The 18,150-nt window shown below is 47.1% G+C and overlaps 2 protein-coding genes across 11 annotated transcripts; one reads left to right on the top strand and one right to left on the bottom strand.

Moving 5' to 3' along the window:
- Positions 1-26: 26 nt before the first annotated feature.
- Positions 27-17,465, top strand: HNRNPH1 (heterogeneous nuclear ribonucleoprotein H1). 10 transcript variants are annotated; one of them, XM_075509378.1, is made up of 14 exons: positions 27-304; positions 8,098-8,157; positions 9,214-9,351; positions 10,227-10,382; positions 10,581-10,724; positions 12,276-12,414; positions 13,417-13,595; positions 13,817-13,888; positions 13,968-14,101; positions 14,278-14,413; positions 14,586-14,669; positions 14,804-14,854; positions 15,971-16,063; positions 16,568-16,695. In XM_075509378.1, the coding sequence occupies exons 1-14, from the start codon at positions 256-258 to the stop codon at positions 16,615-16,617; spliced, it is 1,485 nt and encodes a 494-aa protein (XP_075365493.1). In that variant the 5' UTR covers positions 27-255; the 3' UTR covers positions 16,618-16,695. The 10 variants fall into 10 exon arrangements, with proteins under 10 accessions (XP_075365493.1, XP_075365492.1, XP_075365490.1 ...); XM_075509377.1 differs by having other exon boundaries at positions 16,556-16,695; XM_075509374.1 differs by having other exon boundaries at positions 28-304; positions 13,989-14,101; positions 16,672-17,465.
- Positions 1,078-7,180, bottom strand: LOC142413342 (deoxycytidine kinase 2). Its single transcript, XM_075509384.1, has 7 exons — positions 7,016-7,180; positions 5,880-5,995; positions 5,247-5,440; positions 4,813-4,960; positions 4,331-4,446; positions 2,809-2,908; positions 1,078-1,372 (listed from the first exon to the last, which is right to left on the bottom strand). Exons 1-7 carry the CDS (start codon positions 7,113-7,115, stop codon positions 1,349-1,351), a joined length of 798 nt encoding a protein of 265 aa, XP_075365499.1. The 5' UTR covers positions 7,116-7,180; the 3' UTR covers positions 1,078-1,348.
- Positions 17,466-18,150: the final 685 nt, after the last annotated feature.

Raw genomic sequence — 18,150 nt, 5'->3', positions numbered from 1 at the left:
GCCGGCGGCTATTTATAGGGGCGGAGGGGCGCTGCGCAGAAGGAGCGAGCAGGCGGGTTGGGCCGGGGCAGGCCGACGGCTTCATCGCGCCTCATCCCCGTGGGAGCAGGGAAAAAGCGACCGAAAAGCCGCGATCCGCCTTCGCCGGAGCGTCCCTTCGGCGGCCGCTGAGCTTTTGTTTCCGTCTGCGCAGCGCCCGAGCGCCCCCGCCGAGCTTTGTCTTCTCCCGGCCTCTGCGGGGAAGGCGCGGCCAAGATGGACCCTTGTCACACCGAGGAGACCGAGGGAGAGATCCCCGGCTTGGGTAAGGCCTGGCGGCGGCGGCGAGGGACGGTGGTGGGTGGCGGCCGTGGCGGCGAGGGGGAAGCGGGGTGGGGGCGGGCCGGCCGAGCCGCTGCGGGTGGGGGAGGGGCGGCCGGTCCCGCCCGATCCGGGGCCCCGGCGCCGTTGAGCCCCCGCCTTGGCGCCTGCTGGCGGCGGGGGCCGCGCACCGCGCTACCGGCGCGGCTCTGGTGGCGGGGTCCGGCCCGGCCCAGCCGGGCGGCGGCCTCGCGGCCGCGTGCGCCGCTCCCTTCCCCTCCCCCTCCCCCCGCCTCGCCGCGTGCGTCGTGGCGGCAGCGGTGCTCGGCGGGGCCTCGGGGCGGCGGCCGCGCTCCGGGGGGGGGCGGGAGCGGTGGCGGGGTTGCTCGCCTGCCGCGGCCTCCGGTGCAGGCGCCGACTCCCGCCCGCTCCCTGCCGTCACCGTGCCGGGGGGGTGGGGGCAGTTCGCTGCCGGGGGGGAGGTGGTAAAGAAGATATGCTTAAATTGCAGTTTATTGCAGGTTGTAACCCTTGCGACTACGGTAACGTCCGTCCTTAAGTAGCGTAAATCCCGTGAGAACAGCCATGCAGTAAAGCAGAAGTTGACAGTAAAGGTTTCTGGACGCCATAACAGTCTCGTCTTAAAATGGTGAACGATGCCAGTTGTTGCAAAACAGCCCTGCCTCAGCGCCTGCTATCGCTGTTTACTGGGTTGTCAGGCGTTGATAACCAGTTAACTCCTCCGTTGTTCAAGCCAGCTATTAGTCAATGTTATTTTAAAATCTTTATTAAACAGCAGAGAATATTCACAAAGTACATTATCAAAGCACCCCTTATTAGTTTGCTTTAACCATACAGAAAATCCTATCAAAACCCACACAAGTCAGACGAGCAAAAAAAACCAAAACAAAACCATATTTTGTGCTTCAGTCTTGCCTTAGAATAAGCTATGCAAGTAATACATTCCATTAAAGTAAACTAAGAACACGCTGATTGTTAGGTTTAACTCTTGAACTTCAGGGACTCGTCATTCAAATTAACTTTCTTCTTAAGAAGTCAGGAAAGTCTTGACCTGTGAAAACAAAAAGCATATATATCTGATGCATTAAAAGAAAAGCTAAACATTAGGCTTTTCCCTTTCTTTCCTGGGGAACAAATGGTTTGTCACTGTACAGTCTCCAGTGCTGTTCTGCATCTACGCATAATTCATGACCCAAAATGGTTTTCAGTATAGCAGATGGCTGTGAACCCAAGATTTGTAGGTTAGTATGAGGTAGAATTGAGTAACTTAATTACTCAAAAATAGCAAGTACTTATGAAAGGTAGCTTCTGGAATGCTTTACAGAATGTTACCTCGTTAAAGAAAAATGAGTTTTCCTTTGTTAGGTAGCTCTTTCCTGGGAAGAGAGGGATTGTCTGAAAGCTAAGCCAAAGATGTGGTAGTGCTTTTGGTATGGTGCTGTACCCCCCTACCCCAAGCTGAAAGCAGAGCTGACCTTTTCATGGGCTGGGTGGTGAAGGGAGTTTGGTGGAGATGACACTGGCGGCCTTTCAGTGGAGCAAGTTGAAGATAGCATGTGTGAGTGTAGTCTGGTTCATAACTCCAAGCTGTTAACTGGTGGTTTCCATGAGGATATAACTTAACAACAAATACCCCCACAACTGAACGTTGTGCTTTCCTCCCCGGTTCATGTAGAGCTATTTAATTGGGAGAATTAGGCTTGGCTTGAAAGAGTCATTCTTCAGTAATCTCAAATTGATGACCCAGAACAAGATGGAGAAAATGGTTTATACAGTTTGGTAGGAGGGCACTTCTTTCATCTCACAAGAATAGTCTTGTTGGGCAGTGGGGGGAACGAAGGTTAAAGTGTCACAGTGAAATAAGTAACATTACAGCACTGCTTGGGTTGGGGATGAGCCCCATGCCTTTAAGTATTAGGAGGGGTTTTTTTGCTGTGGACTGGACGGACACTCGGCACATGGCTCCAGCAGAAGAATTTCTCTGGGCATTTACTTCCTAAGTCTTGCCTTTCCGTGGAATTAGCAAACACCAACACCATTTTGACTCAAGTGACCTATTTATTGCCACCTTGTTTCCTCAAATGGCTGTTGACTCTCCCTCCCAATTCTACTTAGAAGTGTCACTTCATGCATTTAGAACTATATACAAGGTTCAGTTATCTCTGCATTTGTCAGATGTGTTGTGCTCTCATCAGGAAGAGCCTAGATCCCTAGAATGCAAGAAAGCATAAATAACTCTAAGCTGACTTTACTTTAAAACCACCCAGTTTTTCCTTGAATTGTGAGGATAATGAGGTGGGGTTAAATTATTTTTTTGAAGGAAAGCAAAAAGCCTTTTCTGCAGCCATGGAGCTTCCTAAGCCTATGAAGGAGACTGACTGTACTAGCCCCCCAACAAGTACTTATTGCAAATTTTAAGAATGTAAATTGATAACTTACAGCTATTACTGCAGAAGAAAAGCAGATGAGGAAACACTTAATACTTACCTTATCGATCAGGTACGCCTGTTTAATCTTATCATTCTTAAAATCTTCATTAACATCCAAAACTAGAATGGGGATATCTTTAAGGTTCTCAAAATCAACTCTGTTAAGTGGAAGAACATCATGCTAGTAAAAAGCGTATAAAGTACTGTGTATAAAACAATCTAGCTCTTCCAGTTGCTTTCCAAGTCATCCTAAGGGTGCAGCATTACTCAGATTACCACATGCACCTGAGATGTCAATGCTGATGCCCATGACTTAAGTATAAAGCCCGAGTCAAGTCTGTCCTTAATTGCTCTTGTATAACCCAGTCAACATTGTATCACCATAACTTTAATGTACTTCACGAATCTGGCCTTTTAATACCTATTTTTATTGAACAAGTGTGTGGGGGATAACTGATGCTTCTTACCTTAGTTTCCTTTGCCTTTTTTTTTGTTGTGGAATCAATTATCAGGCATGTGATTTTGATAAGAGGGAGTATTTTTTTAAGTATCACTTGCCCTGTGTCTCCCCCACCCCTTTCCTGTTAACTGCTAATCCATTTACTAAGATGCAGTTTTAAAGCTTCCTTTGGTGGGGATGACCTCTTTAACAGGTTATAAGACTGGTATTTACTATTGCTTGGAGATAAGCAAGACCATTTTGGCTACAGGTTAGGAGCAGATGGGAGTAGTAGTTGTGCAACCGTACATATTGTTCTCTTAAAGCAGTAGTTATTTTCTCTTCCTATGTGTGAAAAGCATTTCTAAAATGCAGTAAGTGTGCTGAACAACATTCTTAACTTGTGTTTGCAAACTTAAGTGTTTCTATGAAAAATAAACAGGAAGTGCTTGCTCACAAGTTTGGAATGAGTACACAATTGAAGTGTTCCCAAAATTCCACAATATGCAATGCCTTCTTGTCTCCTAAGCATTTGGGTCATCCTACATGAGACTTAGGAAAGTAGATGTGACTGATAATGTACTTTTCCTGGAATTGTTATACTTCCCATTCAGTAGAGTATTTCAGGCTCTCTAGGGGAAAATCTGAAGTCTGCTTTTGCATTTAGAGATTCCTTACATGGGAAGGAAGTTGGGGGGTGAAGGTATGCAGAGATCACTCAGCTTCTGACTGGGTTTCTTGTGTGTAATAGTACCTGCCAAAAGCCTTTCTGATTATTGTTTATTTTGAAGCTAGGATTAATATTTAAACCTTGTTGAAATAGTCAGCCTAGTTTAAAGGTAGTTGGGACCTTGCCCTCCCTTACATTGGAACTGGAAGCTTTTTAGTAGATAACTTACATGATCGGCCACCTGAACACAATCTCAACTCTGTCCTATTCCTGTGTACTTTCAGTTAACAAAATTCATATCCTTGCTGGAGTTGAAGCTACACAGCTTTGTAGTTGAAGCTAATGGTTAACAAAGACTTTAAATTAGATGAAGTTTCCTCTATTGGCTTAGTTTTATCCCTCATCAATTTTAGCATAAGGTAGGAAAGAGCCTTGCCTGCAAGTTGAAACTTGCCTGCAGAAAACTCATACCTCATAGTCCTTTCGTGAAGCCAGGTTTCATGTTTATAGTGGAGGTTTTCCAAATACTCAAGCTCAATTCCTTGTTCCTCTTCTCTTCCCCTCATCTGTAGCCTTTCCATGCATTTCTGGGGAAAAAAAAAAGTACAAGCCTGGACATTAATTTTGTTGAAGGCTAAATCAGCTAAACAGATCAAGTGGTCCTTAAATCAGAAGGGCTAATGCTAGACATTTGTGAGCATTAATTTGAAATGCTTGGCTGAACATAAATGAGTTAAATCTAGAATAACTTTTATTTCAAAAAACCCAAACTTCAGCCACTTTAGCTAAATGTCAGTAATTCTTAATGAAATCTGAATTTTATAGGTTTCCCATTACATTTGGGGTGAGGGAGCTAATTCAGTGTTAGTCACTGAAGCATTATGTCATGAATACTTAGGGTTTGGTACCCTCTTCAGTTGGAGCTGAAATATTTTCATCTTTAGTGAACATACCTGAGGTGTGGTTCTTAAGTAGATCATGCCATCCAGTTCTATATCTGATTCGAACTGATTCAAAAGCCATGTGTGCCAGTCCTGATAAATAGCCCACTCTGTTTCATTAATGTTTCCGGACTCGAACAGGTTAGAGGCGAATACATATCTGCAATGAAAGACATGCCAGGAATGACCAAAGTGAACTACTAAACCACTTATCAGAATCATTGTACTGAAAAAATAGCTGCCTACTCTTATGTCTGTAAAATACTCTTAATACCATCTAACTCTCACGTGTTAAATCAAACCTGCGCCTTGCAGTTTACTAGTTTAATACTAGTTTAATATGCAGATACTAGTTTAATATCGAGTGTTTCCCCGGCTCCATGTCTTTAAGCATAAAGACCTGGAGCTTTTAATTGGAACTTTTGTTGCACTGTGAGAGTAATTACCTGTCACTGTACACAGATCTCTCAAAAAATTGCACTGGATGTTCTGCTTCATGGAGCTTGGCTGAGACAGGTTTTAATTGTGCTCTTACTCGGCTCAAGCAAGCATAAGTCTGAAATGTATAAGCCCATCTTGTGGGTTTATCATACAGCATTTGAAGTAGATTTCCTCCACTCTTCTGAGATGTTGAAAGTTCCTAGGGGACAAGAGAGAAAACTTAATACCAGCATATTTGCAGGATTTTATTTCTTAATCCAGAATTCTGGTATGTTGAAGTAAGAATTCATGGCCTTGTGTTTTTTTTTTTTTTTTAATGCTTAGGCATAGGAATAAAAAGATTTGTTTCTCAGCTGATGGTAGTCTGACAGCTTCTTTAGAACAGCTTGATCACTGAGTTTAGACTTTAATGTGATTCCTGGGGAGTAGGGGTGGTTATTTGGAATATGCATTCAATAATATTTTCCTGTTTTCCAGCCTTTACAATTTGAGTGTTTGACCAACTGGTATGATAGCGGGGATGACTCTGGGTGCTCCAGACTAAGTATAGATGAATTTTGGCATGACTCTGGCCAATCACTGCAGTTTCTTCTGTGCCCTGCCTCTCTCCCCAAGCTTCCCAAATCCAGCATGCCTACCTCGTATTCATCTTCAGCTGTCTGGATGTTGCACCACTTGGCGATGGGTTCAGGGATGATCTCCCACTCATCGCTGTGTTTCTCTAGTAGCCTGACAAATGTGGACTTCCCTGCAGCTGGAAAAGATGTGAGAAGTTCACTGAGGGTGTAGATTAGACTGGTCTTACTGATAAAGATACAGTGGCAGCTGTGAGGTTTCTTGAAGCTGTAGGCAGTGTGGCTGCGGTGTTTGAGGTGCAGAGCAAACACGGGGCCCCGGGCAGGCTTCGGGCTGCTGGGAGCGGGGCTAGGCGCTGGGGAAGGGCTGGTGGGGCCGCCTGCACAGTGGTAGCGCACCTTCCGAGAAAACGGCTCTAATCTCCAGCGCCAGAAGGCCGTGCCTCGGCCGGGCAGCCGATAAGGAGCCGGCGGGGCCGCGCCTCCATTTTAGGAGCAGGCTGAGCCGGGGGCGGGGCTTAGCGCGGCATTGTTTGGGAGCCGGCGGAGGAGAGGGCGGCTGCCGCGCCTGCGCGGCGCTGGGGCGAGCGGGGAATGCCGCCGCGCATGCGCGGCGCGGGCGGCGAGCTGGCGCCGGCGGGCGGGCGACGCAGTTGCGGGCCGGGCGCGCGGAAGGCGGCCCCGCGGCTCGCGTTGCCGCGGGCATCGCCCTCGGTGCCAAGGCTCGGTCCTCGGGCAGGCAGGGGGTGCGCGGCCGCCCCCGTGGGGCGGGCGAAGGGCGTCTCTCCTGAGCCCGGGAAGGACGGGATGGATGTTTATTAAAGCCCACCCACACAGCGGTTAGCTGCCAACGAGGACGGTGCGTCCTCGCTGTAACGGGCGCCTGGCGGGTCCGGCCCGGGCAGGGCGGTGGCTGTGGACGGCGGGGTTCCCCTCCCCCTACCCCGGGCGATGGCGCCAATTTCGGAGCGTCGCCGGGAGCGGGTCTCGGCCCGGCGGCAGTGGATGAGCGCCGGCTGCGCTTCTCCCTCCGCAAGATCCCGCCGCCTGCCTGTAGAGGTGGGTGGAAAAGGCCACGCAGCCGCCCCCTCTCCCAGAGCGTCTCGTCCGCCATCTGTACCACCTCAGGGCGCTCCCGTCCCGGGGCCCCAACCGCCACGGGTGCGAGTCCCGACTTTCCTCCCCCGCTCCCAGCTCACCGATGTTCCCCTCGATGGAAATCTTCCTAAGGCGCTTCTGGAAGCTGGAGTCGAGGGAGCTGGCGGGGCTGTGGCAGTGCCGCTTGGCGGGAGTGGACATGGCGGCACCGGGCGGGAGCACACGGGACTCCCGGCTGCTCCAGCCCACTTTAAGTCTCCCTCCAGCCGGTGGGCGGGATGGCTGCTCCTTCCGCCGCCACTCCCCGGGAAGAGGCGGAGGCGCTGCTCCCTCCCGCCGCGACGGGCTGGCGGCCGCTCCTTCCGCCGCCGCTCCCGCCCGGCCAGGGGAGCGCGGCTGCCTCTGCCAAGCTGCTGCCTTCAGGCCTTTTTAAAATCGGTGTTTAGCAAGCGCAGTCAAGCAGAGCAGCTTTGTTCAGGAAGTTACCGTAAAAAGTTTCCACTTACTGGTTCGATTTACATTAACATAAACAAGTTCTCCATGTTTGATTTACAGACATAAACTTTGAGAGCATTCTTTTTCCTTTTTTCTTTTTCAGAAAGCTTCCAGCTTTGGGCGAGGTAGTAGTTAGCGGTCCAGATTGGTATTTGTTAAACTAAACATTTAATATAGTTATGTGAGAGATAAGGCCGTGTAGCTTTGCAGGCAGTGAAACGGCTGAGCTGGGGCTGTCAGTTAGTTTTGGTCTTGACTGAAAGGAACCATGCATGGGTGAAGGGTTAGCTGCTGCTCTGGGCGGCTTTGCTTCTTGGCTCCAAAATTCCAGTGTCTGTGTTGGCATGCCTGGGGTTTTATGAAGTCTGTTTAATTCTTGGCATGGGTTCTCCATCACCTGTGTGGGCAACTGCCAGTTGAAACACGAACTGCTTGTTCTTTCCAGGGTAAAGAAAGGGGGTGTAGGGCTCCTAGGCGATAGTTAAATGCTTTATGGGTGCAACTGTCTGAGGTTGTGCTGCCGTAGTTATTCTTTAATTTCCTGTTGCCTCTGTAATAATGAGACTCAGGGTGAAATCTAGCTAGGTCTGGTGTGTTTGGAGGAGATGGGAGGGAGTTATATTTTCCTTTCTTTTATGATAATTGTGACCCATGTCTCTTCTTTCCCCATCTCCTACAAACACACCAGGCTTCAGTGACCGAAGCGAGCAGATTGTTTCACGTGGGGTAGCGTCAGCATTTGAAGCTGGTAAGTGCTAGTTCCCACACACCTCTTTGTTCAGCCAGACTCCTCGCTCTCCGTGCAACGCGTGCCGTGCTGGTGCGGGGGGCGAGTGTCGGTAGCGGGGAGCGGCCCCCCCCCCTCCGCGCACACCAGCGGCCCCGGGCAGGGCGCCGGAGGGAGGACGGGGGGAGCAGCCTGCGGCCTCCGGGGCATGCGCAATGTGGAGAGCGGCGCTGAGAGGCGCATGCGCGCAGGCCCGACCCGCGCTCTGCGCGGGAGTCAGCGCCGTGGCTTTGTTCAGAGGGGTAGGCAGGCGACGCATGCGCACGAACTATCGGGGGCGGGGGGGTGGTGGAAGAACATAGACTAGCGAGGACGCATGCGCAACCTGGCGGGAGCAGCGCGGGGAGCGTTTGCGTGTCCCGGGGCGGAGGAGCGCAGTGGTATTACGGAGCATGCGCAGGTGGGTCCTGCGGGGGCGGGGCAGGAGCCCTCTGGGTGTTTATGCGCATGCGCCCCGCGCCTGACTCTCAGCCACGCCGCGGCCCCCCCCCGGGAGCCGGTGAGCGGCGCGGGCAGACCGCGGTCCTCGGCGGCTGCTCGCCGCTCTCCTGCCGGCCACGGATGCTGTGCGCGTCGGCGGGGGCCGCGCGTCGGCGGGCCCACCAGGGCGGTGTCTGGGGCCGGGGTTCTTTGTGCGGCGGAAGGGCCGGCCCAGCGGAAGCGGGAGTACCCGCCGCCATTTCCTAGCGCGCTCTCGCCACAGGCTCGCCCGCTCGCTGCCGCCTGACTGGGACTAGGCGCTCTCCGGACAGCGGATCAGGCTCGGAGCCCTAGAACCACCGCGGAGCCCCACCATGTGTGCGTGCGGGGATGGGGGCTGGGCGCGGGCCGGGGGGGCGGGCCAGGCGTGCGCCGGGCGGGAGCGGCTCTGTGTGTGTGAGGCGGGCAGCGGTCCGAGGTAGAGGAGGCTCGGGGGTGGGTGGGCACAGGCCAGGGGGGCCGCCGGGCGCTCTGAGGGGGTGCGGGTGGCGGCCGTGCCGTGCGGCATCTCAAAGGGCCTGCTCTGCTCTTCTCCAGCAACCACAGAAGCCGAGACGGAGCCGAGCCTCACCCCCAATGTGATGCTCAACACGGAGAGCAGCGAGGGATACGTGGTGAAAGTCAGGGGGCTGCCTTGGTCCTGCTCCACCGAGGAGGTGCAGCGGTTTTTCTCCGGTAAGCAGAACTTCGGGGGCTCTGGGAGAGGGGCTGGGCTCTGTTGTCAATTCTGGGTTCCTCCTGGGGGATGCTATGGCAGTGGGAATGCTGTGGCGAGCAGTTCCAGAAATCGTTGAGGGTGCTTCAGTGCCTAATGAAGTTTGTAACGCAACAAGTGCCTCAGCTAGGATGCAGTATGGAAAACTATGCTTTTGCTAGCAGGAACTAGAAACAAAGGAGCTTACTCTGTGAGCTGGGAGAGAGCCACAACTGCCTTAGCTTCTTGAGCAGCCAGGAGAGATAGGCTTCCATTTTAAGAAAACATCAAAATTCTTGCTTCAGGGTGAACTAAATTAGTTCAGTTCTTGGTGCTGTCCTAATAGGCCCTATTGTGTTAAGTGTTTAGTGTCTTTCCCCCAAATTATTAGCATCCTGCAGTAATAAATAGTGATGATAAATAATTACTTGCTTCAGTGACTGGGGGTTTCAGAGCTCCTTCAGGAGTTTGGCATATTGGACTTGGTTCTGATTTAGTTCATTACGCTTACTCTGATTGTTACTACTACTTATTTCACTTCACGCTGATGAGAGTCTCAGTTATGATCAAAAGCAGATAGCACATCCAACTTGACTTGAGGCAGCAAAGCTCTGAAAATAGCTAATTTGTATTTATCCTTCATGTTTTGCTAATCTTCAGACTTGACAAGAAGGGTAATTTAATCTTAGTTCCTTAGTTTATTGGTCACTATAAAAGTTACAGCAAGAATACTGCTATTTTTGTCGTCTTGATATAACTTCATAGCTGTTGTTTTTTTCCTTCTGGAATATCTGAAACTTTTAAAGTCACAATATTCCCATAATAATTAATTCTGGCCTTCCTGTTTCTTTTTCAGATTGCAAAATTCTCAACGGGGCGTTGGGTATTCGTTTCATCTACACCAGGGAGGGCAGACCAAGTGGAGAAGCATTTGCTGAACTTGAATCAGAGGAGGATGTGAAATTGGCACTGAAAAAAGACAGAGAAACAATGGGACACAGATATGTTGAAGGTTTGACTCAGTTGGTCTAGTAACTGACTAAACGTGTTTGTGCTTGATGGGTTTTTGGTTATTTGCTTTTCTGTCTCTTTAAAATGCATGTGAAAGGACAAATGGACTTGTGTATCATAAGTTGACTAGTTTCAAGGCAAATGGCTTTTAAAACTGTTGTGTATTCCAGAATGCATTAATTCTAAGTGCCTTTTACAGTTTTCAAGTCAAACAACGTTGAAATGGATTGGGTTCTGAAGCATACTGGTCCCAACAGCCCTGATACGGCTAATGATGGTTTTGTACGTCTTAGAGGACTCCCATTTGGCTGTAGTAAAGAAGAAATTGTACAGTTTTTTTCAGGTATGTGGGATAAAAGTAGTAGCTGTAGCATTATTGGTCTATGCTAAAAAAAAAAAAAAACCAAAACAACAAACAAACCCCCAAACAAAGCACCATGGATTGCCCAGTAGTACTTCCAAGAGTATACTGATGGGTATTAAAAGTAAATAAGCAATTCTTCATTAGTTATCTGGGCTCGAGGGATCAATTCCTAAAGTACTTGTTTGTTAAATAATTGAGGGAACTCTGAAAAGCTGCTCTAACTTATACTTAGTGGGACATACTGTTCCAAGTAAGGATAGCAGAAAACAAGTGTCTTGCTTTCTAAATTAAAAGTGAACAATTCAGATGGGAGGATAGTTCCACCCACAGTCTTAGCTGGTTCACACTGTTCAGTGAAGGATATAGAACACCCTTATTGCTGGGCTCAGTACAAGGAGCAGGATCTAAGGAAGGGCGTGCATCGTGCCCGTGACTTTTTACAAATGTAGATTTAGTATTGAATAAGACTCCAGGAAAAAAAACAACCTGCTGAACTCTACCCAAGTACAGGTTTCCTCCCTCCCCACTCCCCTTCCTGGGTGGGGTGGGGTGGGGGGAACCCTTGATGTTGTCTAGCTTAAAAGTTTTTATCGATGAAGAGATAATGTCTTGTATTGACTCATTCTCACTTTTTTGCAGCTGTTATATGTTTTAGGAATGGAATACTATTATAAATGCCTACGAATGAAATCTGTTGATTTATCTAGGATTTAACTTGGTAGTATTTTCAAAGTAGTAGATTTCTAAATGTGAGTGTTAAAATTAGCTGGAATGTTTTGCTATAACAAGATATGATTGAGCTTACTGTTTTGCTTTAAAATACAGTAGAAATATTTCCAATTTTACAACTTCAGAACTTGTTTTTTGTTTTCTGAATCAGTAATATTGTGAACAAGAGCAATTCCTAAGCATGTGCATTTTAAGTTGTTTCTTTCTTACATGGTTAAGTGATTCAAGCTTTAAAAACTGTTAATGTGCTTACTATACAAAATGTGCCTCTTCTGTTCAGAAACTAATATTTTTGAAATTACTTCATGATTTTTTCCTTAATTAAGCACTCCTAAAGATAAAAAAATTAATGCTGAAACTTGATGTTTGCATAAGACTAATAATTTTACCTGAGTGACTTTTAGTAAAAATACTTGTTATATATGAAGCTGTTTAACTTGCTGTGTTTGAATTTAAGTTATCTTAAAGTTCATCTTAAATACTCTCACAGAATTGAAGAGGTTTGTAATAATATGTGCAGTTCTTAATGCACCCTGCATTAGATGCTTTGTCTGAGGAGTTGTCCATGACACTCAGAATGTTTCTGTGCTCTGCAGGGTGGGTTAAGAACATAAACTGAATGGTATGTGATCGTGGTTCTCTTTGTTGACATGCTTTTTCTTCTAGTGTTCTAGAATCAACATACCATTCACTTACAAGTGTTAACATTCTGGTGTATTTAAAGCTATAAGAAAAACTCATGACTGGGCTTGTGATGTTAATATTGCCCCCCTACTGGGGTTATTTGTCCTTGGGTTGAAGGGTTGGAAATCGTGCCAAATGGGATAACATTGCCGGTGGACTTCCAGGGGAGGAGTACGGGGGAGGCCTTCGTGCAGTTTGCTTCACAGGAAATAGCTGAAAAGGCTCTAAAGAAACACAAGGAAAGAATAGGGCACAGGTGGGGATGGATGGTTGGTTGGCTCTGTCACTTTTCTTATGGTAAACAATTAAATCCATATTCTCTCTTCTGAAAGTGTTAACATCCGAATAGAAATAGTATTTTGGTCTCTAACTCAGTGATAAGTAAAGGTATTGCTAATGTGCGTGTGGCACAGACTGTTTGGATCTACCCAAAATGAAAGATAAAATTGGGCTCGGCTTAAGTGTGCTTTGGAAACTTGGTAATACTGGAGGAGAGCAAAACTGATAGCTTGAAAGCGACGAAGTTGAGAGACTATGGCTTTAACTTCTCAAATAGCACCGATTATGCCTTTAGCTCTAAAGACATGCACAGTACTCTTTATTACCATAAGAAAATGTGATACTTTCTAAACTTGTTTTATAAGTTGAAATGTAACAAATTTTCTTACTGTATTAATCTTCAATGTAATAAGCATAGCTTTCAAGAAATTGTCACAAAGGGTTTTTATTCTATTTTACTTGTGACTATTTTTCATTGAAGCATGCACTTTTTGCCTACGCTGAGTCACTGAAGCATAGGCTGGGTTCACTAGCACATGCAGAGCTTTTTGTAGCATCCTGATGGGTTAAAATCTTGGTGGAGACTGGGTTTTTAACCCTCTGTTTACATTGCCACGTGAGCAAAACCGTGCTGAGTTGAGCGGACGTCAGTCCCTCCTACATTTTTTTGACTAACACTTTAAATTGGGGGGAGGAGGGTGGGGAATCAATATTGCTCCCCCACCCTTAAGGCTGGGATACTGTGAAGTATGAGGAGCATGTAAACCCTTCAGTAATTGTAATTTCTTGAAAATACACTGATTTGAAAGTAATGTAGTGCTTGTAATAGTATGTCATTGCCTACATAACGTAAAGAAACCTGGCTTAAAATATACTGCCAGTTTTGAGGCTATGACTAAATGGCTTGTTTTAATGTAAAGTTGTGAGGTGTTTGTGGAAGGAGTTAAAGACTGACTTCTTTCTGTGGAAATACTTCTAGGTACATTGAGATCTTCAAGAGTAGTCGAGCGGAAGTGCGCACTCACTACGACCCTCCACGCAAGCTGTTGGCAATGCAGAGACCCGGTCCTTACGACAGACCTGGTCTTACGCGGGGATATAACAGTCTTGGTAGAGGAAGTAGCTTGGAAAGGATGAGGCGTGGAGCTTACGGAGGAGGTAAGTATACGAAGTCCAAGAGGGAGCTGCTCATCTGAGAAGCAGCAACACTTGGACCTGGTAGTGTCTTCCCTGCTTTGTAACTACTGGTTTGTATATGTCCCTGGCTTTATTCCTCCTAGGGGAAATGGAACTTTCTAATACTAGTTGTCTGCAGTGTGCTCATGTATATTTGGATCTTGCTGTAGTTGAAATGAACATGTTGTCCAATCTGTTTATAGGTTATGGAGGTTATGATGACTACAATGGGTATAATGATGGCTATGGTTTTGGTTCTGATAGATTTGGAAGAGGTAAGATTTCTCTAATAGGAATAGTAACTCAACTTTCAATACATCTCAAAAGAAACTAAAATACATCTGAAAGACCTAGAATGGACTCTTTTCTCTGCAGGAATGTCGGACCACAGATACGGCGACGGGGGATCCACCTTCCAGAGCACGACTGGCCACTGCGTCCACATGAGGGGTCTGCCTTACAGAGCTACGGAGAACGACATCTATAACGTGAGTGCCAAATCTGCTGTTCTCTTAAGTGCATGGTTTTAAGATTCTGTGGTTGTTAACTGCACGTGTCAGCTGACACGTGCAGTTAACGAGCATTCCTTTAGAGCAAATGGCTTGCTGTAAAACCGAACTCTTGCATTGGTGCGTTTTAATCAGTGTGATTGTTTCGTACGTAGTTCTTCTCGCCTCTGAACCCTGTAAGAGTACACATCGAAATCGGACCAGATGGCAGAGTAACTGGAGAGGCAGACGTTGAGTTTGCTACTCATGAGGATGCAGTGGCCGCTATGTCCAAAGACAAAGCAAATATGCGTAAGTACGACTGTTCTGAATTAGGTGGCTTTAGGGAAGATGCAGCACTGCAGTGCAGTGCATCTGCTGCAACTGGGATGCCAAAGGCTTTGTTGCAGCCTAACGTGCAGTGAGGTAGACTGTGCGGGGGTTTGGCATGAAATGCTCTCATGGCAAAATTTTCTTCTTACAGAACACAGATATGTAGAACTCTTCTTGAATTCTACAGCAGGAGGAAGTGGTGGTGCCTATGGCAGTCAAATGATGGGAGCAATGGGTATGTGTAAACAGTCTAACTGCGCTTTTAAACAAGCACTTGATATTGAACGAAGCTGGCTAATTTGTACAGCTCCTGCTTATTCTATGCCTGGCATAAAAACTGAAATTCAACATTCTGTCTTAATCACACAGTCAAGGAATCGGAAGGGGTAGTCCAAGATTGGAACACTAGCACATTGCCAGGTATATAAACCTTTTGGGAATACATTTGAACAATTAATAGGTTGAATAAGCTGCGGTGCTGAATGTGGTGTGCATGGTGGGATGAATGACTCCTGGGAGTGTGGCGGTGTGGAAGTGAAGCGGGAGATGCCTGTCCTTTTATTCTCCTTCCCCCTCCCTTTTTTTTGGAGACCAGAACACAGTCTGGTGATGGAGGATGTATCTGTTGCATGTGACCTGCTGTTCAAGCCTGGTCTTGGTGGTGAGGGAAAATCTGTTTGGAATTTGGAGAAACTGTCTGAATTGCTCTAGCAAACTCCAAAATGGTTTGAAAATCTAAGCTGGGTGTTGCAACACGAGTCTAAAGCTGCTGTTGTGTCTATAAAGCAGATACCCTTCTTGATACCTGACGTGTCTGGTTTCTTAGGTTGAGGTGGTGGTTGGTTTTCGGGGGTTTCTTTCTCAAGGGTGGTGGGGTGGGAGGGGTGGGATGTAGATACACCGCTGCTTTTGTAGTATTTTGATTACAAAACGTTTGGAGTCTGATGCTGATACTTTGTACTCCCACAAAACTCTTCTGTAGTTAGAGCAGTGATGAGGTGAAGAGCAGTAGTTGGTAAGCTTAAGCAGAGGTCTCCTGTAGCACTGCTGTGATGCGCAGCGAGTCTGGAACAGCAGTGAGTCTGTTAGGACTGTCTAAAAATGAGTGACTCCAGTTCACAAGTTGGCGTGCCTCCTGAAGGGCTGGGTGCTGTCCCGGGCAGCACTCTTGTGCGAGGTCACTTAAAGCCAAGCTTAAGTCTTTTGAGGTGCATATTATGTACAACAGCAGACTGATCCTGCTGTGTATAGGCCATAGAAACTGCAAAAGTAAACCCTTATAGCAGGTGCTTGAGAATCACAAGCACTTGTTGTAATTCTTAAAGGTCTTGTTGCTGCTTGATTGCAGGAATGTCTTTAGAAACCTGATCGCTTTCTTTGAGCTTGTTACCATATATACTTAGGAAGAAAGTTAGCTAGGTGAGAGAGAGCGTGCCAGAGTACAGGGGCTGTTAGCTTGGTGGCAGGTGGGTTTGTTGATGATGAGCAGACTTTTTGACAGGCAAGCTCTGAATGTTTTTATCCTTAACTTGAAAGGAAGCCAATCCAGTTATGGTGGTCCAGCTAACCAGCAGTTGAGTGGGGGTTATGGAGGAGGATATGGCGGTCAAAGCAGCATGAGTGGATATGGTAAGAGCATTTCTTCACTGGTTTTAGGGGGGCTGAGTGCAGCTGGCTTAGCATGCCTTACTGTGCTGTTCACTGGTGTTGAAGGGCCATGGTACAGACTGGGCAGCACAAGCCCTCAAAGTCAAAGACCTGGCTATTGGGGATTTTGGAACTAATGGATCCAAAGCAGGAACTTGGAGCTGAGGGGGGAAATGTGGGGAAGTTACTCAGAAAGGGGTGGGAAATGCCAGTCTCCAGACTTCCATTACTCTGGTGACTACTTACCCTCTCCATGTGGAAGCTGGAGACCAACCCAATGTAAATGCATGGGTACAAACAGGGGAGGGTATGTGGGAGGCTGGGTGCTCTCCGCTCCCACAGAACAGTGACAGGAACCACTGAATTCAGAGGGGGGGGGGGTGAGCCAGAGCTGGCTCTTTCATTGAACAACCAATAAACTTAAAACCGATAACCTTAACTGCGGGTATGGAGCTGTGAACTGACACTCTGCAGTATTGGGCACAGTAGATGGTGTTTACGAGGTGGCCCAGCAAGGACAGGCGTTGGGGGAATGATGCTTCGCATCGGCCTGAAGCAGCTGTGAACCTGCTGTCGGTTTTCCCCCCCAGACCCCGGGAGCCAGGGCGCCATGAACAGCAGTTACTACAGCAGCGGGAACCGTGCGTCCATGGGAGTGAACGGCATGGGCGGCATGTCCAACATGTCCAACATGAGTGGTGGCTGGGGAATGTAACCAATCGCTGACTTTTGGTCAAATCTTTTTTAAAAAACAAAAAAAACAAAAAACTAAGTTTAACAGTTTTGCAATACAAGCTTGTGATTTATGCTTTACTGTAAGTGAATTCAGGATTGTTATTTTAAAACCTTTCAGGTTCGGTATTTTTGAACATACAGAAGTGAACACTCATCTAGGATGTAATAACCAAGTTGAGTAAAAGACTATAACTGTTAAACAACTTTGAGCGTTTCTCAAGTTAGTTTTGTTGTAGGAGTGTATTTAAGCAGTAAGCGTATTTAGGTTAAAGCTGTTTGAATTATGTTAAATGTTGCTCTTATACCATATTACATCCAACACTGTTTTGAATCCATGTTGAAAGAGACATGCTTTTTTGTAAAGAAACAATATAGGAGCTGTGTCTGAAATTCTAAGTGAACATTTGGCATGTTAGTTCTAGTTTATTTCTTTTAATATCCTGTAAGGCACGTTAAAGCTTTTTTTTTTTAAGTTAATGGGGGAAATGTGTTGAGAAGCAATATGGCTACTTTAGGATTTTGGTCTTGGTGTTCGTATAAAATTCTGAGGCCTTGATTTAATCTTTCATTGTATTGTGATTTCCTTTTTAGGTGTATTGCGCTAAGTGAAACTTGTTAAATAAATCTTCCTTTTAAAAACTGGAACTCATTCCTTCTTGCCCTCCAACTTCTGTGGTGTAGCTGCACATGCAGAAGTGTTGCTGTGCTCCTATCCTGGCCCCTTGACCCTAATACTCTCACACATGTCCACCATGAGTGTTGTGACTACTCTGTGTGCAAACTCTCAGTGGATGCTGGCCTTGGGGGGTGTTGCAGTGACAATTGTTTCTCAGCCAAGGGGGGGGGGGTGAGGGAAGAAAATCAGCACCTGGGGCTGGTTTGTATTGGTTTACAGTGCCCTGAGGCTCCCTGGAGCCACCTGCCTGCTTGGTGGGGGCTCAGAGCTGCCAAGGGGGCTGAGGGAGGGTCACTGTACTGCCTTGTAGGTGTCTGTGGAGCCAAAGTGCTGCACCAATGGATGCTGCAGCTTAGTACAACTGTTTCAATAAATTCAACCTGTCAACTGTCATGCTGAAAGATGTGGTTTTATGAGCAGCACTGGAACTTCTGCTGGAATAATACAGGATCTGCCATAGTAAATTTATTTGCCCTTTCTAATTAACCATTCTTCCCTAAGGGTTAGAAATTTGAGGTCCCTTTCTACTGTGAAAACCCTATTGTGTTTTGCAGCAGTGGAGCTAAAAGGGTTAAATACTGAGCACTTCATACCACAGTTCATAAACTGTTGCCCTGTTCATAAACCTGCTTCAGTAGCTGGCTGCTGGCTACAGTTG

The sequence above is a fragment of the Mycteria americana genome, chromosome 8 (genome assembly GCF_035582795.1).
Source record: "Mycteria americana isolate JAX WOST 10 ecotype Jacksonville Zoo and Gardens chromosome 8, USCA_MyAme_1.0, whole genome shotgun sequence".
In the NCBI taxonomy this organism is placed as follows: Eukaryota; Metazoa; Chordata; class Aves; order Ciconiiformes; family Ciconiidae; genus Mycteria; species Mycteria americana.
Note: the sequence above shows the minus strand (reverse complement) of the source record. Positions and strands in the feature narration are given on the sequence as shown.

What these genes read in the sequence shown, in the direction of transcription:
- LOC142413342 (XM_075509384.1), bottom strand. Translation starts at nt 7,115, where the DNA reads ATGTCCACTCCCGCCAAGCGGCACTGCCACAGCCCCGCCAGCTCCCTC. An exon ending in CAGCTGAAGATGAATACGAG is followed by an intron (nt 5,441 to 5,879) that starts GTAGGCATGCTG and finishes CTTGTCCCCTAG; the next exon opens with GAACTTTCAACATCTCAGAA. An exon ending in AGATCTGTGTACAGTGACAG is followed by an intron (nt 4,961 to 5,246) that starts GTAATTACTCTC and finishes CTTTCATTGCAG; the next exon opens with ATATGTATTCGCCTCTAACC.
- HNRNPH1 (XM_075509373.1), top strand. Translation starts at nt 256, where the DNA reads ATGGACCCTTGTCACACCGAGGAGACCGAGGGAGAGATCCCCGGCTTG. An exon ending in GGTGCAGCGGTTTTTCTCCG is followed by an intron (nt 9,352 to 10,226) that starts GTAAGCAGAACT and finishes TTTCTTTTTCAG; the next exon opens with ATTGCAAAATTCTCAACGGG. An exon ending in AATTGTACAGTTTTTTTCAG is followed by an intron (nt 10,725 to 12,275) that starts GTATGTGGGATA and finishes CTTGGGTTGAAG; the next exon opens with GGTTGGAAATCGTGCCAAAT.